General features: G+C 46.5%; 1 protein-coding gene across 4 annotated transcripts in view; it reads left to right on the top strand.

The window, feature by feature from the left end:
* Znf827 (zinc finger protein 827) overlaps nucleotides 1-24,828 on the top strand; it is a 164,478-nt gene that overhangs the window by 80,767 nt on the left and 58,883 nt on the right. For all 4 annotated transcript variants that reach the window (XM_085843798.1, XM_029480781.2, XM_085843799.1 and 1 more), the window contains exons 6-7: nucleotides 8,473-8,712; nucleotides 10,769-10,826. In XM_085843798.1, coding sequence (XP_085699924.1) covers nucleotides 8,473-8,712; nucleotides 10,769-10,826 — 298 coding nt within the window. The remainder of the gene's footprint in view (nucleotides 1-8,472; nucleotides 8,713-10,768; nucleotides 10,827-24,828) is intronic.

Genomic DNA, 24,828 nt, shown 5'->3' with positions numbered 1-24,828 from the left:
GGAAGTCAATCCTGATTAAATATCATTGAAATTGTTGGAGGAAAGTATGTCTGTAGGAGTGGGGTGGGAAGAGATTATAAACAGACTTAGCAACCACCATTTTAACAAAATTCATAATGTTTGTTTTACTATGAAAATTGGTGTCTCAATCTAGAAAAGAGTAATTTCATCAATGAATGAATTATTTAATTTGACACAGATTTTTAATTACGTTTCTCAAAAACATTGGTTTGCCTCATCATTAGTCTCTCTTGAGTTGTTTTGAGTGTCTTGTGATGTGTGAACATGTGTGTGTGTGTGTGTGTGTGTGTGTATGGAGGCCAGCTGTCAACCTCAATTGTTGTTCTCAGGGGCCATTCGCCTTGCTCTCTGAGACACTGTCCTGTCTTTCACTGACCTGGAACTTTTCAAGTCGCTGCTGGCTGTCCAAGACCCAGGGATTGACTCTACCTCCCGTGCACTAGGACCTCAAACACATGCCATCACACTCGGGTCTTTTATGAGAGTCTGGGGATGAAACCCAAGTCCTAGTGCTTTCGAGGCAAGGCCTTTATCAACCGAGCCACCTACCCAGCTCAAGTTTCTTCTTCCCTGGCTCCTGCCGTGATGGTGCTCAGTGCAGCCTGGAGGAGGACAGGCCGTCCATACTGCTGGTGTCAGTGTGCGTCCCATCCATCCTTCCAACGCCTGCAGTGTCTATGTGTCTCCGACAGACCCTGGCCTCAGGAAAGGGAGATTAGCAATACATCTCTACTGTACCTGGCCTCGGGTGATACTTCTGGTAGCCGTGTGTCAGCTAACCTCCCTGTGCTGACTAATGGGATGGGAGGTGTGGGAAAAGCCAAGTCCTCCTGAGACCTCAGCCCAGGAGCGAGCAGACCTGTGAAAGAGTTTGCAGTGATAGGTGTTATCTTCAAGGTCCGTGTATCCAGAACTGTGTAGAGAGACAGCGTCAGTCGGGGAAGATTTGGGGGCATTTAAAAAGTGGTTTGCAATCTGAGCAAATTTCCTTTTTCTTAGGTATTTCAGAACGAAGGAACACAGAAGTACAGGACAGGAGGGGCAGGGCCTGTTCTGGAGCTGTGTGATATAAGAGCCACAAGGCCATAGCCATTGATGGGGTGGGGGTGGGGTGGGGTAGAGGATGAGAGATGAGACAGGGAGGTGGGCTGTGGCTTTTTGTAGCAAAGGATAGGAATCACTGCTGGGTGCACAGGGCAGAACGCGCCCAGATGGTGACCACCTGGGGAATGGGCCGCAGAGTTTGGTGTCCCCATGTCTCCTGGGGCTGCCCAACTACTATGCCACACTGGACAGCCACACCCTCTGTGCTCCAGGCTTCTGGGTCACAACCTCCTCCTAACAGTCGGTAGTAACAATTCTATCCCATGCTTTGCTCTCTGCTTTGGACGCCTTTGCTGATGTCATCATGTCCCATCTCTGTCAGGAATGTTTTCTTCCTGACCGTAAGCCATCACCCCATCTACTTCCCAAAGCCATCATCTTCCAGACTCAAGCAAAGCAGGACTGAAAACCTCCATATTTCTCCCGGGCTCAACCCAGTTTCTGTTTTCCTTGTTCCTATTAACACTGCCATCCAGATCTTAAAGGCACAAGCCTTTCCTACCTCTGTCCGGTCCCCAACCAATGGCTATGCATTATTTCTTGCACATCTGTCTCTTCTTTCTTAATTCAAACTCTTACTTCTGTCCGCTGGAATGTCTTTTATCCATCCATTTTTGAGACCTAGTCTTGTGGCCTCAGTACTCGGTCCTCATTGCTGGGCCATAACTGAGTACCATCATGCCTGCCTGGGTTCTCCTGGGCTTGGATTTAGTTCAGGCACTCAGCATTTCTTGCTGGGCCCTTTACAATCAGTGGGGCTGTCCCCATTTCTGTTGTTTCTACTCTCTGCCCGGTGACCTTTGACCTTCCCACACCTTGTGCAAAGTCAGCATGGCTGGCCTTCGTTGGCTTGCCCTTCTGTATAACCCTCCTCACCCAGCACGAGTTTTTCCAGATTTATATCTCTGGAGAACATCCCAGTGGTCTCTGTATGTTAAACAGCAGGTATGACTTCAGTGCCAGGAGTCTACGTTGAAGAATCTTTGCTTTACAGACTGACTATTAGACTCTTAGCATCTCGACAGAAGGCCTGAGTTGAGGAAGGGAGTAAGATCCGTCGCCCTGGGGACGTTTCTCAGTCTTGGCTCTGGGTGGCGGTGATGGTTTCCCAGCCCTGTGAGTAGGATGGATGGCATGCACGTGTCCATTCTAAAACGTCTAACCTGGGGAGGAGTGCAGAGACTGCAGTCTTGGAAAGTGCCTGAGGATGTGAGTTTTGTCTCCAGCTCCCACAGAAAGAGCTGACCTTCCACTCACAACATGGGAGTTGGAGAGACAGGCAGTTAAGATCCCTAATGGGTGGCTAGCCATTCTAAGTCTAATTGGTGAGCTCTGGACCAATGAGAGACTCTGTCTCACGGACACAGGCATTCACACACGCACACACAACCAAGCATAAAGAAAGAGAAAAATATAGTCAAGTGTGTCTGTCACTTTTAAGTTTCACGGGCCTCACCTCAATAAAGGAAGACTCGGCCATCGGAACCAGAGTGAAGCATCTGAGTGGGAGGTGGGTCCACTGATGCAGGCCTGTAGTCCAGGGAAGGGGAACTGGGGCAGGAGACTCACAGGGTCAAGACTCCCCAACAAATCCTCGCTTAGCTTAATGAGACCCCATCTTAAAACTTTCCAGATGAATACATAGTGGTAACAAAGTAAGCAATGTAAACTAGACTGGGGATATAGCTCGGGATGGAACACTATCAGAGCGTGCGTGGGCAGAGTATGCGTGGGCTGAGCATTCGTGGGCAGAGGTGGGCAGAGCGTGCATGGGCGGAGCGTGTGTGGGCGGGGCGTGCATGGGCGGGGCGGGCGTGGGCAGAGCTTGCCTGGGTAGAGCGTGCGAGAGCCGAGCATTCGTGGGCAGAGCGTGCGTGGGCAGAGAGTGACCCAGGCTCAGTCTCAAGGAAGGAAAGGAGGAAGGGTTGGTTGATTATTGAACTCTCTGTCACCTAGGCTACCTTGAACTCGGGATCAGTTCTGGCCTCAGCCTCCTAAGTGCTTTGGTTTCATGCGGCACCACCTCATGCTGAAGAGATTTTGATGGTTTCCTTGCAGGGAACCGCACTGCCTCTGTCTTACTAAACACACGCAGAAGGAGTTTGTTCTCTTCCAAGATGAAAGAGTGTGGCTTACGGGAGAGTGAAGTGTTTTCCATACCTGGCCTGGTGGGTGACATTTGTTCCTGATGTCTAGAGGGGAGAAACAGGCTGCCCACTGCTCTGGTGACAGAATCTGGCAGGGGTGTAATCACTAAACTTTGTTTCTTAATCCTATAACGATGTGACTTTTTCCCCCCGGCCCACATCTTGAGCAGTCCCCACTACAGGCCTGAGTGAGTTTTGTCTTAGATGTTGCCAGGTATAAATGTATGAGACCTCACTCAGCCTCAGCACGAAGGGACATGGAGAGCAAAGCTAGAAGAGAGATAGTTTGCCCAAGTCCTATGCTATTTCTCAGAGGAAAATACTGGGGCATAGTTCTTCGAGGAACACCTACTGATCCAAAGACTCAAAACTGCTGTGCAGCAAGACAGCCAGGGACCTTCCCATGGCTTCTCAGGTCCCTTCTCCTGGTCCTCCAGCCCCTCTCTCCTGCTGAGGACCCTGTCAGAGCAGAGACAAGAGTCACCCTCAGAGGAAGTTCTCCCTGCTGCCCAGTGTGTGGAATTAAGCCTTCTGGTTTCAGAATCCAGAGAGCTTTGCTGTTTAATGGGCTGTGGTTCTTGTTTTAGCGGAGAATGATCAGGTTAGAGGCCTTGCCCGACTCTTCACCCAGCAAATGGGACGGAGCAGATTCCGCGAGAGTGTGGGAGGTAACAGGAAGAGCTGCTTTTGCTTCGCTCTGCAAGTACGGGTACCCGGGCACCAGCTCTCCTCTATCAAATTGGCCCCTGAAGCCAGACCACACAATACACCCAGCACACCAGACATAGTTCAGTGCCACTCCTGGGCATCTTCACAAACTATGTTTTAACTTTACTTTCTGTATTAAAGGGACACTTATCGTCTCCTCAGAAAAAGCGCACGATGGGATGGCCTGGGGGACAGTGTTAACCTCTGCCCCTTCTGTTACCAAGGAGGCTGTGAGCAGATTTAGCCAGTTCACCTTTCCCATGCTGTTGGGCATCAGAGGGTACATCATCCACACCTCTAGCCCCAAACTGGACACTCTCAGTATTTAACGGTTATTTTTAATTTTCTTTCATTTTGAAAAGTAGACATATGACATTTTATTTATATTTATTAAAGGGAAATTAGAGATATTAAAAAGGGGTTTTTATAGATAATCACACATGGAGTGTTTCTCATGCATCACAAACTGTTAACAGTGTCTTCTGTGTGTGTGAGCATGCCTGTGCATGTATGTAGAGGGTAAAAGTCAGCCTCAGGTGTTGTCCCTCAGGATCTGTCATGCTTGGTTTTGATCCAGTGCCTCTCCTTGGCTTGAGGCTTACCAAGTTGGCAAGCCCCAGGGAGCCACCTGGCTCCACTCATGCCCACTCCATCCCATCCCACCCAGGTACCGCGATTACTTTGGGCAGGGCCACATCTGTCCTTTTTGAATGGTGTTAGGCAAGGCAAGCACTTTACTGACAAGTATGCCCCCAGTCTCCTTTTAGAAGTATAGATGCCTTGGGACAGACATCAGTGCTTGTCCTATTAACTTAGGACGTGAGTCTAAGCCATTGCTATTGTGTTTATAGATCCTAGAAGTAAGCGTTTACCCCTGATGAGTGTAAACACAGGGAGCCAGTAGGAATGATTAATTCAACTATTGTTCTATGAGAATGCCCAAAGCGAATAGGAGCTGAGCTGGGGACAGAGTGGTAAGTGGTATGTGTTCCCAGGTCTGCCTGACCTTTGGTCCTAGGCCAGCTTGTTCAGGCAGCCTGCCTGGACTTGTGATCAACACGAGGCGCTCCCTGCTTGGTCATAAGAGGAGCCTTTCTTCTATACTTTGGATGAAGTATTTATCTATTTTAGTTTGTTGTTTGTTTGTTTGTTTGTTTGTTTGTTTGTTTTTAAATAAGGTTTCTCTGTGTGGTGCTGGCTGACCTGGAACTAGTTCTGTAGACCAGGCTGGCCTTGAACTCACAGAGATCTGCCTGCCTGGGCCTTTTAAGTACTGGGATTAAAGATGTGGCCCTTCCTGCCTGTTTCTACCTACTTTTTGAGATAGGATCTTTCAATGAATTTAGAATGTATTAAATTAGCTGTCTCTACTCCCTCCATCTCTTGGATACAGTCTCTCTACTCCCTCCATCTATTGGATACTCTCTACTCCCTCCATCTTTTGGATACAAATATGCCTGACTTTTACATGGGTGCTAGGAACCTGAACGCCTGCCCTTGTGCTTGCCACACTAAGTGCTTTGCCAACTGAGCCATCCTCTCAGCCCCACGAGACACTGTGGTTGTTAAAGGCAGTATGCAGTGCTACTGTACCCAAGTATCTTATAGACCCCAGTAGAGCCTAGCCCCCAAGATCACCTGGCCCCCAAGGATGAGGGGGAAAAAAGGAGTGGGGACTGGAGAGGCGGCTCAGGAGGGAGGAGCAGTTTGCCCCCGTGTCAGGGGCTCAGGCACTGTCTCACCTCCACAGGCACCAGGCACACAGCACACACTGACTTGTAGGCAAAACACCCAGGCATTCTTTTCTTTTAAAAAGTCAAGAAAAGTGTTGGAAGTCTCAGAAGGGAGGAAGAGGCCGTTGTGTGATATCACCTTTGAGCTGTCAGTCCGACCCCTCTCTGCACATGGGATCCATCCCGGAGACTGAGGATGCTAAAGACATTAATCAGGGGTCAGTGTCTTGTGAACTTTCAAAGGTTGTTCTAAGAAAGGACAGGAAGCACTTCCATGCAGACTATACTGGAAACTACCTCAGGCGACCTGAAAAACTAATTGTTCTATTCATCAGTGGTGCCCATAGTCAGGGGTTTTGTTTTGTTTTTTTAATCCAGGTCAAAGATGAGGACCTGGGGGTGGAAGGGGAGGTAGCTACACTCTGGGACCTCTTTCCAGCTTCACTATGGTGCAGAGATTTTTCTTTCTTGAGTCAATGGATCCCATTGTATGTGTCCTGGCTTCCCTCTGTGCTTGTCCTCAGGCTCTGGAGTGCGAAGGTCACAGCCATCTTTGTGTACCTGTGATGCAGACCCCACTGTTTAGTTTCACATATGGAGTACTTTGGGGGAACTTGAAGGAGGAGGTGTATGCTGGTGATTAGGCGGATGGTCCAGCCTAAGGTTAAGATGTACTGGGGTCATCAAATTCCTTAGGATGGGGGAGCCAGCTCCCCAGAAAGCAGCTGACTGAGGGGCACTCTGTAACTGGAAAAGCTTTCTGCTCTTCTCATCCTGTCCCTTCCTCCCTCCTTCTCCTCTTCCTCCCCCCCCTCTAGTTTCTCTGCCTCTCCTCTTTCTCCAGCCCCTCCCCCTCATTCCTCTCTGTCAGTCTTTTCCTTCCACTTTGTCCCCGTGTCTCACACCTGACTGAATCAGTGAACTAACTTTTAGGAGCTCCTTAGTTTGCAGAGGGGAAAACAGTTTGACAGGAAGAGGGGAAGGGGGAGCAATGTAGATGAAATTGCTGTTGCCCCAAGTTCAGCTGGTGACAAAAGAATGAGCTGTGTCTCCCCTGTCCCCCTCCCCCCCAGAAACCGGTGTTACACCTTAGGAAGAGAAACAGACTGGCGTTCCTGTTACCTAAGCTCAGATTGACAGCAGCAGGTTAACTTCAATGGCTTCATTTGAAGTGCTCTTCTCCTGTTTGCTCATTTTTAACTGCTAGTCGGTGCTCTCAGCCAAGCTTGAGAGGAAAGCGGCCGTTCTTGACCACCAGCTGGTTTACAACAGTGATGGTTCCTGTCCCCATCGCAGGACTGAATCTGGAGTCAGCACAGACTGTAGACTGCTTCTACCTTGTTGTTGCTGTTGCTGCTGTTGTTGCTATTATTGTTGCTGTTATTGTTGTCGCCATTGTTGTGTTGTTTGTTGTAACCTGGTCCAGGAGTTTCATGTCCTCCAAAAGCCATAGCAGGAGGACCCTCACTTTGCCTTGTCTGGCTTTGTGAAGCTATTTGTCCTGTTGCAATGCAAATCCAGGTTCTCTCTTGACTCTGCTTTGTCTTTTTCTGTCTCTAAGAAGGACTCTTGTCATTGGCTCTAGGGTCCCTCTGGATTATCCACAGTGACTTTACCTTGAGACCCTTGTCACATCTTCAGACTGCTTTTCCCCAAATAGGATAGTTCACAAGTTCTTAGGGGTATGCAAACATACCTCGTTGGGAGTCACTGCTTAATTCTTTGCCCTATTGCCTATCTATCTTTTACTTAGCTCTCAGAATCATCTATGATTTTTGTGTTCCAGGGTACTGTGTACTCAGTAGTTACTAATAAATGTTTACTGGTTTGACAATGTGACTTTGTTTTTAAATGACCCGAATTCACATCTGGATGAACCATCCTGTCTTGTTCTAAACACGTCCTACCCTTAACTCAAAGGACTGAATGACAACAGACACTTGGCCTTACAAATTGCATGCATGTTGGACCTTCTAGAAACCCCGAGGGAAGAGTAGCTGGGGTTTGGGCTGTTGTTCTGAGACTGACTCAGTTGTAAGATGGTTGTTTTCCTGGGTGTTCCTCTGGGCTTCAGTTAACTTGAGAAATAGTCTTCAGGATTAGTAGCTTCCAGAAAGGTAGAAATGTCTTCATTGAATTGATCCTGTTTAACCTTTCTTAATTTAGACGCGCGCGCGCGCGCGCGCGCGAGAGAGAGAGAGAGAGAGAGAGAGAGAGAGAGAGAGAGAATATGGTCTTTAAAGACTGGGAAGACGTTACTATATTAATAAAATCTTACCTGATTCACTAAAACTGACTGAGCTCTAAAGCCAGGATAGCTGCTGGCCACATCCTCTGTTTGAAATCAACACTGAACAAAGGAAGGTGCACACAGGGGTGGTCAGGAAACCCCTAGCCAAGAAGTCAAGGCTCTAGGCAGCCAGGCTGTTCTTGGTGACCTTGGGCAGGCCACATCAGTTCTCAGGCTGTCAAGTTTCCTGCCTTTTCTGGAAGCCAGGTGGGAGGAGCCAGCGCTTTCACACTGTGTGCTCCTGTCCCATGTCACTCACTCTTCTAGACTCTTCTGTGCACAAGCTTCATAGTGATTAGAAGCTGAGTTGCTGGGAAACATCTCAGGGTGGAGCATGTGCACCCCTTGCATGCACCGGGCCCTGGGTTCAAGTCCCAGTGCAACGGAAAGACAAAAAGACAACAGAAACTGGTTTGCTTCTGAATGAAGACCGGCCATGTTCTGGTTTCTCTCACCCACCTGCTTGCAGCGGAAAGCTACAAGGAGACGCAGGCGGTGACGGTTAAAGAAGAACCCATGGAGGTGGACATCCAGGACTCCCCAGCCTCCATATCACCCAGCCGGAACGTTGGCTACAGCACTTTAATGGGGCGAGAGAAAACTGAACCCTTACAGAAGCTGCCAGAAGGTCGAGTTCCCCCAGAGAGAAATCTCTTCAGCCAGGACATCTCTGTGAAGATGGCTTCTGAGCTTCTTTTTCAACTCTCGGGTAGGTGAATTGTGGGAAAATGTTGCTGACTGGAAAGCATTGGTAGGAAAGTCTTTCTTAGGAGGGAAAAGTAGCCCACGTGGTAGGTGTTTAGGAGGGATCTGCTCTTACATACCACATTAGTGGTTAATGAAATGTTGCCAAATCGGATTACTACCACACTTAAAAAAACTGAGTTGTTCAGATTTTATTTATGGGGAGGGTAGAGGTACCTGGGAGTTGGTTTTACTTCCACCACATGGATTCCAGAGATAGAAGGCTGATTATCAGCCCCTTTACTGGTGAGCCGTTTCACTGCGGCATGCTGGCTCTAACGTCGTTGAGAACTGGAACTCTGCGCAGTTCTCTGCTGATCCCTTTGACGAAGCTTAAACTTGCAGTCCTGCGAAAGTTTAGTGCTGATCTTATGAACAGCTTTTCCTTTATCACGTGCAAAAGATAAATGTCCGTGTCCGCCAAGAAAATCATAACGTCTAGATTAGTGAAATTTTATTTTATCTTGCTGAAAAGAAATTTAAATAGAAAAGCAAAACGTGGGGCCCTGAAGGCTGTCTCCAGTTGTGGTCTCAGAGGATGTTTGTGTAGATCAACCTTTCTTCCTTGAAATGCTTAGAATCCAGATGTACAGGTATTCAGCCCTGTGAAGGCTCTGAGTCCCAGAGTTGTGCCTCTGTCTGCTCTTCCAAGCCTCACGCCATTTGTCCCTAGCAAGTCTAATGTGCTGTTGTTCCTTGACCGTGACTGAGGCTGATGTCTTTCTGTACTGACAAGTCTGGCATTTTGGTAGGCACACATAGCTCTCTCTCTGGGGCTTCATGCATTCACCCATCAGTCATTTCTTACTAACGTTTGATGAAGCAGACACACCCATCAGACAGAGGTTCCTGTTATTTAAGGCACTTGTTCCCTGTCTCAGAAATGGACCAGGAAAGAGGCTGAAGTCCATTGACCACGCTGGTAGGTCACTTTCTCCTCAGCTGTGTGGCTCTGATGACACGGAGCTCCTCCACAGTGGCAGAAATCACTAGTCCAGTAAGCTTTAGGAGTCTTGACACATGACCTTTTTCCCCCCAAAAGTCGAGGCACATCCCAAAGCAAGGCTACGTAGGTAGTGACTTAGGAGCCCAGTGTAGCGTGAGCTAGGCCTCTGTGACCCTGAGCACGCTCACCTGGACAACCCCAGATTGCATGCTGTCTACAGGGATGCTGTCAGGCAGGAAGATTCTCCTCTAATGTCAGAAAAGGGGGCATCTGTGTAAACACACGTGACATAGCTTCAGAGCAGTCAAAAGCAGGAAAGATTTATAAACCTTGCTTATGTTTGTTTGTTTGTTGTTGTTGCAAAAAGTTCCCAAGGTTAGGTTTTTTCTTTTTTTTTAAATTTATTTACCTGGTTGTAGAATCTGAAACCTTTGATAGGATCGGGCAGGTTTTCTGTAAATGCTTCAAAGAAGCCACTGAAAGCTGTGATGGCCGGGTAGAGTCTTCACATTTGTACTGGGTCATCGAGGCTATGGTTCAACTTGGTGTTCTTGAAAGCTAATTAAATAATTTCCGACAGCTGGTGAATTCAGAACCCAGGATGCATGAGGAGAGGGCTTACCTCTTGTCCAATGACATCGTTCTATTCCTAGTGACATTTATTAGAATAAGCAGTCCATGACAGCACCAAGAGCTCTCAAGTCGTTCTCTGAAGGGTCCTAACAACATAGGCTGCCATCAGAGCTACGGGCAGCACAGTTACCACAACTGCAGTCTGAGGGCTTAGTTGAGGAAAATAGAAATTATCAACGAGGAAAGAAGATGGACAGCCATTCGTGGGCAGCTGTCTGTATGTGCACATGGTGGGTGTCTGGTGTGTACTCGTACTACGCACGTCTGTCTACTTGCAAGCAGGCAACGCTTAACTATTTGAGTAGGGCCCAACAGTTCCATGGATGTTATCTAGACGATTTTCACTTTCCCAATAAGACAGAGGAAGTGCATGTTTCTGCCTAAAAGATGGACACGGACCGAGCTTAGCCCAAGTCACCTGTTTCATTGTGTCTCCTTGCAGAAAAAGTGAGCAAAGAACACAATCACACGAAAGAAAACGCAATGAGGACAACCACCAGGTAGGTGGCTCTGTGTGCTGTCATCCTGTGCCCTGTGCCGTCGTCAGGCTTGCTTCTTTCATGCACTGGGTCTGTGCTCTAAACTCTACGGATTCAGACGACTTAGAGCTTTCTCAACATTTTCTCCCCCAATTCTCAGCTGGTGAAAACAAGTCAGACTCGTGGGGTAAGCAGAGAGACAAACTTTAATTTTTTTCCTAGATATATACTAGATGGGATCAGCTTGCTAGGGACTTGCCCATATGGCTTTGTTTTTCATTTCTTACAATAATAGTGTGAAGTAGATGTTCTTATCACCTTTGCAAGAGTTTGTTTTTATTTATTCTCTTAACTTTCTGTACCTGGATCTGAAGCCAAGGCCTCTTTCATGATGAACCATGCGTTCTGCCACTGAGTTGCATCTCCAGCTGTGAGAAGCATTTGACCCTGAGAGATTGAGTTGGGGGGAGGCACAGTGTGGAGGCTGAGTCCGGGGCTCAGGATCCAAGGCTCTTATGGATGGCCCATGCTGCCCTGGCTCTCTGCTCGCCACCAAAGCCAAAGCCACCCAACCATTGACACCTTGAGGCATTTCCAGAGGGAAAGGATCTTTAAGTAGAAGGAAGATAGTGGTTTTTAAGAGCTGAGAGAGAGACAGAGACAGAGACAGAGAAAACCGACTCTTCCAAGTTGTCTTCTGACCTCCACAATCATGCTCTGACATGTCCCACCTCATAAACAAAAATGAAATAAATACTTTTTTTAAGTTGCAAGCGCTGGGCACCCTGTTGTATCCCATAGTCCTGACTGCTGGGAGCTGAGGCAGGAGAATTGCTTCAGCCTAAGAGGTTAGAAAGCACCGGGAGACCAAATCTTCAAAAAGAAAATCAGGAAATGGATCTGAAATATATTGTAGGCAAGAACATTTTCCGTTTGGCTAAGGCTGGTGAGTGATTTGTGGTGTGGGTGGCTCATCGTTCTGCCCACCATCAGGAAGCCTGGAGGAACAGTCAACATGGGCGTCACAGAGTCTTAGAGGACGCCCCCACACACACACACACTCCATAAAAAACCGAGGTAGGCAAGGGGCAACAGACAAATCTACAGAAGGAAGCTTAGGGAAGACACACTTTCCACTGCCCAGGACCACTCCACATCCTTAGATTGCCTGTGAGTTAGCCCAAGACAGGAGCTAGAGTCACATGAGTCAGAGACAGATACCAGGTTCAGGAGACTGGTTAAGTCGGGAACTTTGCTTTCCTGGGCAAACAGTGTTGGTTTCACCTGGCTGGTAGGGAGACTCATTTTATAGTCTTGATTCTTTGGGTGTGTGTGTGTGTATACATACACACACACACATATATGTGTGTTTATGTGCATCTGTGTGTATTTGTGTGGGTTTACATGTGTGCATGTGCTTGGAGGCCGTGGGACAACCTTGCAATCATTCTTCAAGCACATATCCACCTTGTCTTTTTGACACAAGGTCTCTCATTGACTTAGGACTCTGAAAGTCGGCTAGGCGGGCTGCCAAGTGAGCCCCCAGGGACTCTCCCCTCTTCCCCCCACCTGCAGCATCCATGGTTTGGAAGACTGAACTCAGGTCCTCAATGCAAGTATTTTGCAAGCTGAGCTATCTTCGAAGCCATGTGCTTTCAATTCTTGAAGAACTGGTAAAGGAATGATTTTCTTTTAGGAGTGCTATGAATTGACCTCACTACACCATCAGGTATAAACAGAACTCTCTTGGATCTTACCCTGAGATTTTTCCTTTCTGCTCAATTCATAGAATTCAGAATTTTGAATATCTAAGAGAAATGAGCACAAAGCCAGCTTGCTTCTTCATGGGCTACATAGAACTAAAAAAAGAACACCTTTGTTGTAGAAGAGCGGCAGCCATTCTCTGAACAGACACAGGGGACAACTAGTCTTGTGAAGATAGCCCCTAGATGGTCTTGGGAAATGAGTCTGGGTGGAAAGCTTATTTTGTGTAAGACCTTGGATACCCAAGCAGGAGATGTAAAATTATATAAATGCTAGCTTGTCACATCCACGTCCATCATCCTAAAACTGTGGTCTGTCCTCTGTGTCCCAGAGTTGTTACCTCTGATGGAATTGATTTGATCCATAGCCAAACAAGCACAACAAACTCATGATAGCATGCTCATTTTACTTTGCTTCCATGGGGTTCTTGAGAGTGATAGCTTAGGCTCCCTAAGGTAGAGTGTGAGGTGGGGGTTCTCTCAACACGGTTTAATGAAGAACTGCTTTCATATGGGAGGTGAAGGGCCAGAAGTGAGGGGAGAAGCCTATGGAGGCTGTGGCTTTAGCTGGAGTCTCTGCTCAGTCCCCTACAGAGCCCTGGAGTAGGATGTGCTCTGTAGAATCTAAGCTGCTTTCAGGTATGGGACCAGCTCCTTGTACCCCACACACTATGTTTCCTAGTGGAGGCTCCTCTTGGGAAGGGTCCCCACTAACTATGCAAGAGCCAAGCAGGCCTGCACCAGCATTCCCACGGAGGCTTCTAGATCTTTAAGTGTATAAGCTGAATACTTACATTACAGGAAGATGTGTGAGACCATGTTCTTTTATACTTTTCACATGTTCTGAGAAGAGGGAAGAGGGCTGAAATATGCCTCTAGTCTAAATTGTGTTGGCTGGAACTGAAGCATAATTATAGGTTAGGAAAGATTTTTATTTTTAAGCATTCAGAAAAAAAAATGAATCGATTGTAAATTCTTCTCTTGCTGGGAGATTACTATAAGGAAGAAAAATCCTTCTCAGATCTGCCTGAAGCAAAAGAAACCTGCTTCCTGGGAGCCCAGACCAGACACGGTGTTCAGAAACGAAAGATTGGACCCTGTGGTTTATAATTCCACAAAATCCTGGCTGTGGTTTTATTTATTCGTGTAGACACCTTGGCCAAGACCACAAATTGATTTCCTTTTTACCCATCACCTTAGGGTTTGAAGTAGAGTAGAGTCAAGCTGGTCCAAGGAATTGTTTCCCACCAAGGACAGTAAAAGATGCTAGCTCTCTGGACCCTCCTTTGTAACTACTCTTTAAAGGACCTTCTCCTCCTCTTCCTCCTCTTCCTCCTCCTCCTCTTCTCCCTCCTCCTTCTCCTTAAGGACCTTCTTTTGTACATACAAGGTCAGATGTGGGTTGTATTTTACAGTATGAGTTACAATAACCTTCAAGTAGATTTACATCAACTCTGCATTGCCAGGACTCTGTGTTTGAGTACTTCGTGGATTATTTGTTTACTTACTTCTTTTTGAGTTAGGGCCTCACCAGGGAGCTTAGTTTGGCTGGGAACTTTCAATCCTCCTTCCTCAGCCTCCCAAGAGCTGAGATTACAGTGGTGCAGCACCCCACTTGGCTCATTAGCCCGTTTCTAGTGTTTAGTTACTGGAAGAAGCTGTTTGGAGCAGTGGCCACTGGACTGAGTACAGAGGTTCCCACCTTTAAGAGTCCCTAGGTAGTTTAACTATGAAGGAAGCCCTGGAGGCTAGCCTGCCCATGCATGTGGTACGGAGATCCTGCCTTTCCTTGCCTCTTTCACGTTGATAGATGCCCAGACTCCTCCTCCACAAGGAGTGTCTGCTGCTCCTTAAATTTTGGTTGCCTGCTGCCTTCCTGTCCTACATAAGGCCATCACTCCCCACAGCTGTTTATCACTAGTGATCTCTATGGTCATTTTGTCCACAGGGCGCGTGGGAAAACAGCAGTCACCAGTGAAATGCACTGTGGCTTGCCGTTCTCACCAGTTCTGCCTGACAACTGATGCTCCAGAGGCCCTTGGGGGGCTGTGCTCCCTGTATTCTCTCCAGCCCTCCAGCTGCCGAACTGCCCCTTGTCCATGCCACTGGTACAAAACATCAGAGGCGGGGGACAGAAAACAGCAAGAGACAGTATTTCTTGTTGACTGTGAAGATGAAACTAAAGGATGAGGCTAGTCACTAGCAAGTTTCTGGTCCTTAGTTCTGTGCTTCATTGGTCAGTTCTTTTTTCTCTTCTGTAATGGAGGCTTTCAGAGACACGCAGGAGCAGAGAAGTGCCCCTCAGCATTCAGACAATTATCAGTTCCCAGCCTGGGTCCCATCATCTGTGTCCTCCCTTGTCACCTCTTTGCATATGTTACCTTGAAACAAACTCTAAGCATCAGAGTGTGTTATTGTACACTTGTGTGCATGTGTGTGAACATGTGTGTTGTGGTTTGATCGTGTGCATGCATGTACAGCATCGTGTTTCTCTGTCTATTGCTCTCCATCTTAAGCTTTTGATACAGTGTCTTTGACTGAGTCTGGAGCTCTCCAGTTAACCTAGACCGACTACCTAGCAAGTCCTCCAGATCCACCTGCCCGCGCTGTGGTTGGATCCTATGCCCAGTCCTGTTTGCTTGTTGTTGAAAGACAGGGTCTTACTGTATAGCTTTGGCTGTCCTGGAACTCACAGTGTAGTCCAGGCCTGGAACTCAGAGATCTGCTTGCCTCTGCCTCCCGAGTGCTGGGATTAAAGCCAAGCACCACTAGCTTGGCTTACCGGGCCCAAGTTTTACTTGGGTACTGGAAATAGGAACCCAGCCTTGTGCAGGAAGCACTTCATCCACCGAGCCATCTCCCTGGCACCTTCAGACATCACTTTAAGAACTGATCTGATTGCTTTTGTTTTATTTTGTTGTGGTGCTTCTTCTATTGGAGCCTGTGGCCTCAGGTGAGCTAAACTAGGACTCTACAAGTTAGCCACATCTCCAGGAAGAACTGGTTTGAGAATGCTCCCCCCCACCCGCCACACTTTTTTTTTTTTTTAAATTTCAAATCCTAAGAACTTAGAATCAGCTGTATAAATTAGAATCATCTTCTCAAAGTAAAGGCAAAAAAAGAACCCACGAAAGCATACCAGATATCCAGGCAGAAAAATCAATTTACTTAGCGGCTGGAAAGATTAGATCATGTGGTTCTGCCTTGACCTTGCCCCTCTGCCCTTGTCTGGGTCCTTATAAGGGCATGTGCACTGAATGCAGCCTGCAAATTCTAAAACCACCATCCTTTCACACGGTTAACCTTAAGAGCCTGGAAAACTAATGTGTAAAGAAGACTGTGGTCTCCTTTGAGAGAGTGTCCTGGGTGTGCCTAATGATGTCTTCCTGACACGCACCGAGGTGAGAGTCCTTGCCAGACTCAGGAGAACAGAAGGACAGACTATGGATGAGTTGAGTAAACCCTATTTTTTTATTATTTCCTTTACCAGCACAGGCCTACTTTCCACAGGGAGCAGATAACCAGCCATTATGGTCATTTGCTAGATGAAAACACACGAAGCACGATGCCATCACCAGATTTCAAGGTTTAGTAATAAAAAGAAGAACCGAATCTTCCTCCATGCCCCCAGCTGGCCAGGTGCTGGGTAAGCTGGAAGTAGGCAAATGGAACCCTAGAGTAAGCACCCGTAGCTCCCGGCAGGTGAGCTGGAGGAGTCCAACTTTGTGTAACACCAGGAACTTTGAACAATGGCTGCCAAGAACCTGTCTCATTCTTTATTCCCTCTTCTCCCATTAATAATACAGTGTCTGTAGAGGCAAGGTCAGGTTGCAGGCCTAGACATCAGGACTGCACACACATGCCTCCCTTCATTCCAAAAAGAGCTCCATGTTTGCCCGAATCAGCCTCTTATCCATTCCTGGACAGAAAGTGGAAATCAGGGAGAGACAGACTCATATCATGCCATGCAGACCAACATTTAATTTGCCCAATTTTCCAAATCTGAAATGTAGGCTATTTTTCTATGATTTAGATAATGGCAGAAAATGTTGTTTACTAAAAAGACACATTCACTTGATAGTGTCCAATATAAAATTTCCCTGCGTGGCAGCTTAGATGCATGCCCTTAAATATTTATGACTTAGTAATAGAAATTTCGCAGATTGCTAAACAGCATCATGTGCTGCCCCGGCTCGTGCAATTTCCCCTCTCACTTCTTTGGAGAATCTAAGAGAATGATGGTGTTATTACTTTAGGAGTGAAAAATTACTTGGGGACACTGAGTGAGACAGAAGCAATTAGAGAAACAGGAAACAGCAAATGAAATTGCTGATTTTTGAGTCTCTCTCTTTATATTCTATTTACTGTTCATATTTTGTGACATTCAAATTAAATACACAGAGAACACCAGAACATTTAATATTGCATCAATATTAATTTTATGGATTCCTAATTAATTAAGACACTCTAGTTTATTTTTATCTTTTAGTGATACCAAGGTTGTTGAGGGGTCACATGGTTATCTCCACGAATTTTGAAGCTATTCTTCCTGTATACTCTATCACCTTTCAGCATACTGTCCTAAGAAATATTTAGATTTTCTGTCATCCCCCACCCTCTAACATGATGCTTCTGAGCTGTGCACAGCCTACGAGGATACCTGCTGCAGCCTTGGACACACACTGACTTGAGAGTCTTTCCATTGCAATACTTTATCAAGTTATCTTTAAATCTTCATCTGTCAAAAGAAATTGAAATTGATTCTTGAAAATAGTTTTATTATGGATACCTGAACCTCTTGAAATTCTTTGTGCAGTAATCAGTGTGTGTGTGTGTGTTTGTGTGTGTGTTTGTGTGTGTGTATGTATGTTGGGGGGGGCTCATTGTGTGTTTCTGAAGGGGCAGCTTTAGCGTTCCTTTCAGGGGCTGAAGAGGCCCTTGGTCTCTTTTCTTCATTTCCCATACACCAGTGTGTTCTTCCTCCTGGCTGGCTGAAGACTCCATGAGGGGTTAGCCAGAGTCTGTGACAAGCGCTCTAACCAGTGGTGGAACCAAAAGGCAGTGCAGTTTGGGTGCTGGCCACAGCCCTGCTCTTGTCTGGGGTTTTCTCTGGATCATCCCCGACTAGACATCCAACAAATAGGCCTAAGGTGACCTTTCACAGTGGGACAGCTCTCGAGTGACAGCAGACCACAGGGGCATTCATGCTGCATGGATATGCTTGTACCATTGCAGAGAGGACAGAGCCCCCCTGGGTGGCCTTCCACAGAAAGCCCCTTGTCCTAGTTTGTGTGTGAAGTCACATTCTCCCTGGAGACCTGGTCGTCTAGGAGCTGACATTTCATGCATCCGGGTGTGCTGGGTTCCCTTCCTTGGTCTGTGGTGGCTTGGGTTGCCCTGATCTGGCCTCTTCACTTCAGCGGCCCTGACAAGGCCTGCATTGTGCTTCCTGCCCTGGGAAGTTTCTTGGCTTTTGTGGCTGAATGCTGAAGCTCAGCCCGGAACCTGGACCCTGAACCTTGGGATTAGGTTCTGTGTATCGGCCTGCCTTTAAGAAGACCAGAAATAGATGCCACTGTACAATTCAAAGTGGAAACCACTGTGTGTGTGTGTGTGTGTGTGTGTGTGTGTGTGTGTGTGTGTGTGTGTGTGTGTGTGAGTGAGAGAGAGAGAGAGAGAGAGAGAGAGAGAGAGAGAGAGAGAGATGTTTTTCCCCCTGAAATGTCCGGCTTTTCTAACCTCCATTTTTTTTTCTGCAGCCTCCCTTCCTTGCATAGTGTGTAGAGTTAGGAAACCTGTGCTGAAGGTTACAGTGTTGCCAGGTTGTTTCTGTTTCTGACTGTTTGGGTTGGTTGGTTTGTTTGTTACAACTGTCCCTCCATATTCATGTTTTGAAAGGCCAAGTCTTTTTTAAAGTAAATTATCTAAACAGTCAAGCCACAGAGTTTTAGTAAGAAGTTTTGAAGATAACCAACTTTTGGAGTATATAGAATATACACTTGAATGATCACCATCACTGATAAGCCTTCTACCCAGAGAGCCCACTTCTAAGTTGGTAACAGGTATATTTGCAGAATTTATTTTTATGTATGCATATTTTCTTATAAAAACAGGATCCTACCCTACACCCTCAGTTAGCCTAGACCATGTTCTACAGCAGGTTTGAGTACCTTGTTGTAACTCAGCCTGTTTCTTTTAAGACTTGTCTAGCATCATTCAGCATCTCCATATGTCATAACTTACTTAACTACCATGATTGACTACCCAGAAGCCCGCCTCCTCCACATTGTTACCAATGTAACTAATGCTACAAATGGTGTGGAGATGAAGTGACTAAGGCACTGAGCTGCAGGAGGAGAGCCTCCGTGGGAGACTTGCCTGTCAAGCCTCCTTGATGACTTAAGCTTGGAGCACCCTAAAAGCAGTGCCCATCTGCAAATCTAGTGTTGGGGAGACAAGTGGACTCCTGGCGCTTGCTGCAACTCCAAGTGTAGATTCAGAGGGCTAGCCTGCCTCAAAAAAAAAATATATATATATAGTTGAGAACAATGGAGGAAGACACCGAAAGTCACCTCCTGGCTTCTACATGCCTATATGTGTGCACAGACAGGAAAAGAAAGCATTAACATTTTTCAGGCCTTTGCTATAAATTGCCAAACTGACTTGCTAAGATTAAGGCTCTTGTACAACCAGGAACTGAAGAACAAGACAGAGAGACAGAGGCAGGCCAAGATTATGTGAAACTCAGAAAGGCATGCATTCGCTATTTAAATTATAGAATTAACTAATTAATTAATTAATTTGTGAGTGAGTGAGTAATGTGTGTGTGTGTGTGTGTGTGTGTGTGTGTGTGTGTGTGTGTGCAGTTGTGTCACGTGGAGGTCAAAGGACGACTTTCAGGCAGCAGTTCTCGCTTTATGCCATGTGGCCTCCAAGGATTGAACTCCAACGTCTCTCCCCGCTGAGCCATCTCACTCACTCCACTCCCTGGTTTTCAGAATTATGTCTCTTAAAAAAAATAAGGATACTGCCACCATGCCATTTCACATCTTATAAAATGAGCAACACCATTAGTTATTCATTGTTCCAAGGTTTTGTTGTTAGATGACCCGCCCCAGCCAAAGGCCACCATGTTTATGAAACAGGAGAAGGGGGTACTCATAGCTCCTTCCTCACCTCCAAAAGCAGAAGCAGACCATGCCCAGGTGCCTGTGTGGGGAGTGAGATGACAGTGTGCTGTGGCTCCTGTCACCCACGGGCCTGGAGCCCCCACCATGCAGCGCCAGCCTCAGGCTTTAGGCAAATGCCCAGCTGACCTTTGCCAATGTAGAGATTAGCTCACATTTTGCTTTCTTCAGTCTCTGTTTTTGAAAGTGTATCCAGCATGACAGGTGACAGGTCCCAGATCCTGTCTTGAGGTCACAAGACACCTCTGTTTATTATGTACATTTTAGGTTTGAGTAAAAAATATTTTCAGTCTCATAATGTCAGGGTGGAAACTCAGCACTACATCTTGGATGTTTTTTTCCCTAATTTCTCTTGGCTGCCCCCCAGGATTCTTTTTTTAGTTTTTAGTGACTACATAGGTGAGCTCTCTCAAGAGGAGGGGTCCTCCTGTCTGAGGTCCTAAGAAGACAGCGGGTTCTTCAGTTCCACTAAACCCATGTTGTCTTTCATTTAAGGTTATTTTTTCATGTTCTATCACTCATAAATATATTAGAAAACAAACATACACAACATATGTTTATGTGTATGCATATATTTATTTATACTAATCATCTCTTATTCTAAATTGTTAACAAATAAATTAAAGAATGTGATAGTTAAGGATAACAAAATATACACTCCCTAAGGAGAAGATTGCAGTAACCATGAAATGCAGTTGAGAACTCAATGTGTACGGTTCCGCCAGTGGACGACTTGCGGAGCATGCGTGCTGCGTACTTCTCTGCCGGTGGATGACACGCTGAATATGCGTGATTTACAAGTTTCCGCTGGTGGACGACTTGCCGAGCATGCGAGATTTACATGGCTCCGCCGGTGGATGACTTGCTGAGCACGCGTGATGTCCCGGGTTCCAGCCTGAACATCGCAGCTGAGTGTGATCCTACTTGCCTCCAATCCTAGTACTCCTGAACTGGAGGCAGGAAAATCAGAAGCTCACGGCCATCCTCAATTACACAGCAAGATTACACAGAGATCCCAGGCAGCCTGGTATCTGTGAGACCCTGTCTTGAGAAAGGGTGTTAGGTGGAAAATGAAATACAAATTAGATAGTCCTAACTCCGAAACCTGGAACCAACACAGCACCATATATGGAAAACCATTCTGTCTCCAGGTGAGAGGTCACCATCAAAACTAAAATTATTGTATATGATTACCTTGCCATGTAGGACATAGAGAACACAAGTGGATTTCCTGTTTAGATTCGGGTTCTGTTCCCAGGGTACCTCTCTCTGTATACAAAGATACTCTGAAATACACCCCATCGCTGGCATCCCAGAACATGCAGCCTGCAGGACTATCTGATCCTCTTTTATTTTCAGTGGAAAAGCAAACAGGTGTGTCAGTGGTTTTGTTATCATGAATCAAGCATCTGCCCCTGTTTCTGCTCTTGTACCACAGAATGGTTCTCTTGCCCTTAAGTTCCTTGAGGGGCATTAGGAGTCCAACATATGCCCTAGTCCTTGTCTTCAAATAATCTCATCTCTCAGACATGTTTAAGAAGCTTTTGGAAGAAAAGCTGTTTTGTTCTTCAGCCAAGCCTGAAGAACTACAACTTGCTGTTATTCTAGCAAGCTGCATCCTTTGTTGGACATTCCCAATCTCTTCTTATTGCTTCCATTTTCCTGGTCTAGATATGGTGATTCAATAAGGGAGCTACCTGTATCCACCTGCCTTTTGTCATAGCCACATTTCGTGTGGTCAGAAAGTCTTTGAACTAGTATAACAATGTCTTTGGGATAACTTGGTCTTTCTTTCACCTGTCTTGTGTGCCTTTTGGAAACATTGAAGATTGTTTTCTCAATTACAGTCTCAGAATGTCAGTTCAGTGTGGGTGTAACTTCCAGGGTGTGTACCAAGATCTAAGGGATTTGGAGAGTGGAGTTTTTTAAGGTAGCAAACCAGTGCTTTGAAGTGAATGTTTGGTGTTTCAGATCTTCAAAAAATAATGTTGACCTAAAAGTGTAGCTCAGTGGTAGAGTGTTTGCCTAGCATGTGTGAGGACAGCCCTGGGATAGATCCCAGCACAATAAAGAAGGGGAGTGAGGGAGTGAGTAAGCATGGCATATCAGTAAATAGGTGATGGATGGACGGATGGATGGGCAGATGGATGGATGGATGGATGGGTGGATGGATGGGTGGGTGGAGTGAGTGAACACAGCATATTGATATATGGGGCATTTCCTTCACAAGTGCATGGAAGGCCTTGGGATAGATCCCCAGTACTGGTAAGGAAGGAAAATAGAGTGAGCATGGTGTATTAATACCTAAGGCAATGGATAGATAGACAGATAGACAGTAGTGAGAATGACTTAAAATGCAAGGGGTGGATAGACAGACAGACAGATGGCTAGATGGTCTTGGCGTGAATTCACTCTCGCACCTGCGTACAAGGCTTGTTTACTAGTTAGGCACAGCTGAAGCCAGCACCATCTTATAATGCCGATTGCTCACGGCATGGCTCTCCACAGATGGGCAGGTAAAAGAGGATGGGCTCTCATGGGGCTCAATGGACAAGAGGAAGGCCATGTTCACCAGAGGGAAGGAAGCCATGGAATGAGATGACCCGGAGCTGAGGACAGCTGAAAAAAGTCACTGGCTTGCAAAGAGATAGCCAGGGCCATAATCTTTGGGTCTGAGTCCTGGGGAAGAACTCATTACAGAGCAATCCTTCTCTCTGCTCAGTCCTTCTGTTCTCTGTCATTCCTGATTCGGAGCTGTGAGGTTGTTTCCATCTTTTTGGAGGAGCAACAGAGATCTCTTATTGTTGTGCTCTTTATTTTTATTTATGTACTTATTTATTTGTATCTTCATGTATGTGACGTGTGTGTGTGTGTGTGTGTGTGTGTATGTGAGGCCGGTGGACAAGCTTTCGTGCTCCACCTGTCTCTACCTCCCCAGTGCTGAGACTACAGATGACTGCTGCCACTCTGACTCCACACAGTTGAATATTACCTGAGATTCTCAAGTAGGCACGTAGGTATTTGATGCCTGATTCTCATCCCCTGCCCTCAAGGCTTCTCCCAGTCTGTATTCACTTTCATTCTCCGTCTGCTTGTCTTGCTCTATCATTGCAGTCAGAGTGGGAAGTCCTATGTGGCTGGAGTCAGGGGGTGAGGCTGTGAGCCCACGAGCGTTCTGTTCTGCATGAAGACAAGCTCCCTGCTGGCCCTCAGATGTTAAAGGTGGAAATATTTGTGCCGCAAACCAGCACTTAGTGAAATGGATCACTGTTTAGAGCCATAATCTTTTACGGAATGCTTTATTATTTATTGTAAATCTTTCTTTATGCAGGCCTGTGCTGTTGACCCCGTAGCTCGTGCTATCTGAGGTCTGGCATTGGCCACTCTGGATGACAGAACTGCCACTTCTTACCCTAGCTCTTAGATATACTTCAGGGGGCAAAGTGACCATACACATCGGCAACTGTCCCACTTTTATCCAGAAAGGAAACGCAAAGAGATAAAAGTTTGGAAGATGTCTTTCCGCAGTAACAGAACAGACAAGTAACAGGGGATTTAGGCTTACCGGACGTTCACCCACTCCTGAATGTCGGTGCTGATTGTTTCTGGATTGTTGGACAAATTAACCAGATAGCCTGCCAGCATTCGGGGTCAAAGAGAACACACTGTGGTGGCTTAAAAATTACAAAATTATAAATTATAGTAAAAATTACAAAAGATTGTGGAGCTGCAGAACAGGGGACAAGGGCCATGTGACACTCACAGAATGGCTCATTTGGAATAATTTGTAGCCTGCCTAGGTTTCCAACTTAAGTCCCTGCCCATAATAAAGTCTGGCTTATTTCACCTCTGTTTTCCTCCCTGAAGGGACTTTCTCCTCTCGTAACTGTCAACCTCACCATCACTTGACTGTGATGCCTTTAGTGCTGCGGAGTCCAACACCGTTGAGAGCTACCATTGCCCTGTGCAATAGATGCTACAGTTGTAGAGCTGGCCCTCAGCGCACAGGCAAAAGTAAGATTATCTAGGCTTGGAGACCTGAGCCCTTGTGACTGGCGCTTTTTCTCAAGTGTGGTGAGGATATGAAGATGGTGTGCGCAGCCATAGTGCCCTGGATACCTTAGTTCACATCCTCTTATTTGAGACAGGCTCTCATTCTGTAGTGCAGCAAATCTGGATCTCTGTAGCTCAAGCTGGCCTGGGACTTGAGGCTATCCTCCATTGTTGGGATTACAGGCATGAACCATCATACCCTGCTTTCCTCTTTCCTCTTCAGTGGGGCTTAGCTGAGATCAGCTTGCCTTCAGAAGCAATGGGTACAAGCAGCGGACATGGCTCGGGGGCTGTGGAAGCTTTAGAAGACTGGGGCACAGCTTAGCTTTTAGAGAGACACTTTTTTTTAGAGCTTAGCTTTTTGGAGTCAGTGATTGAATCCAAAGTCTTTCCCTGCCTCCTGCTTGCCAAAGATACTGCAGTGTGTGTGTTGTTAGTCAAAGCCATGCTCCCAGGACTAGGGAGCACTCATCTCTCCATGTGGCTTCCTTGCAGCTCTATATGCTGGCTGTCCCCAAGCCATGTGTGTCTGTGTCTGTGTTCTCTCTCTCTCTCTCTCTTTCTCTCTCTCTCTCTCTCTCCCTCTCTCTCTCTCTCCTCCTCTCCCTCTTCCTCTCCTTCTCTCTCCCTGCCCCCCCCCCCATCTTGATAGGGATGGAGCCTAGAGTCTCATGCATGCTAAACAATCTACCACTGCAGCCCAGCCTTGGCATCAAGAACCCTCATGCCCCATGTCTGAGCAGTCTCTCTGACTCCGCACATGTTCTTTGAGCCTTAGTAGTCTTTACGCAAGGGCGGGGCATTAACCTAATCCCCACAGTTAACTAAGACTTCCAAATCAGAAATGGCTTTTCCTTCGTTAGTTATAATGGCTTCTATACAAAGGGATCTTTCCTTTTTGTGAACATGTATGGAAAAGTTGATTAATTTATTCTCCTTCAGGCTACACATTTAAAAAAAAAAACATACTTCCCATTTATTGAGTACTTGCTGTATGCACTGGAACTGTGCAAAACACAG

This window comes from Mus caroli, unplaced genomic scaffold (assembly GCF_978045245.1).
Source record: "Mus caroli unplaced genomic scaffold, Mus_caroli_1 scaffold_10, whole genome shotgun sequence".
NCBI lineage: Eukaryota > Metazoa > Chordata > Mammalia > Rodentia > Muridae > Mus > Mus caroli.
This window is presented reverse-complemented; position numbering and strand designations above follow the sequence as displayed.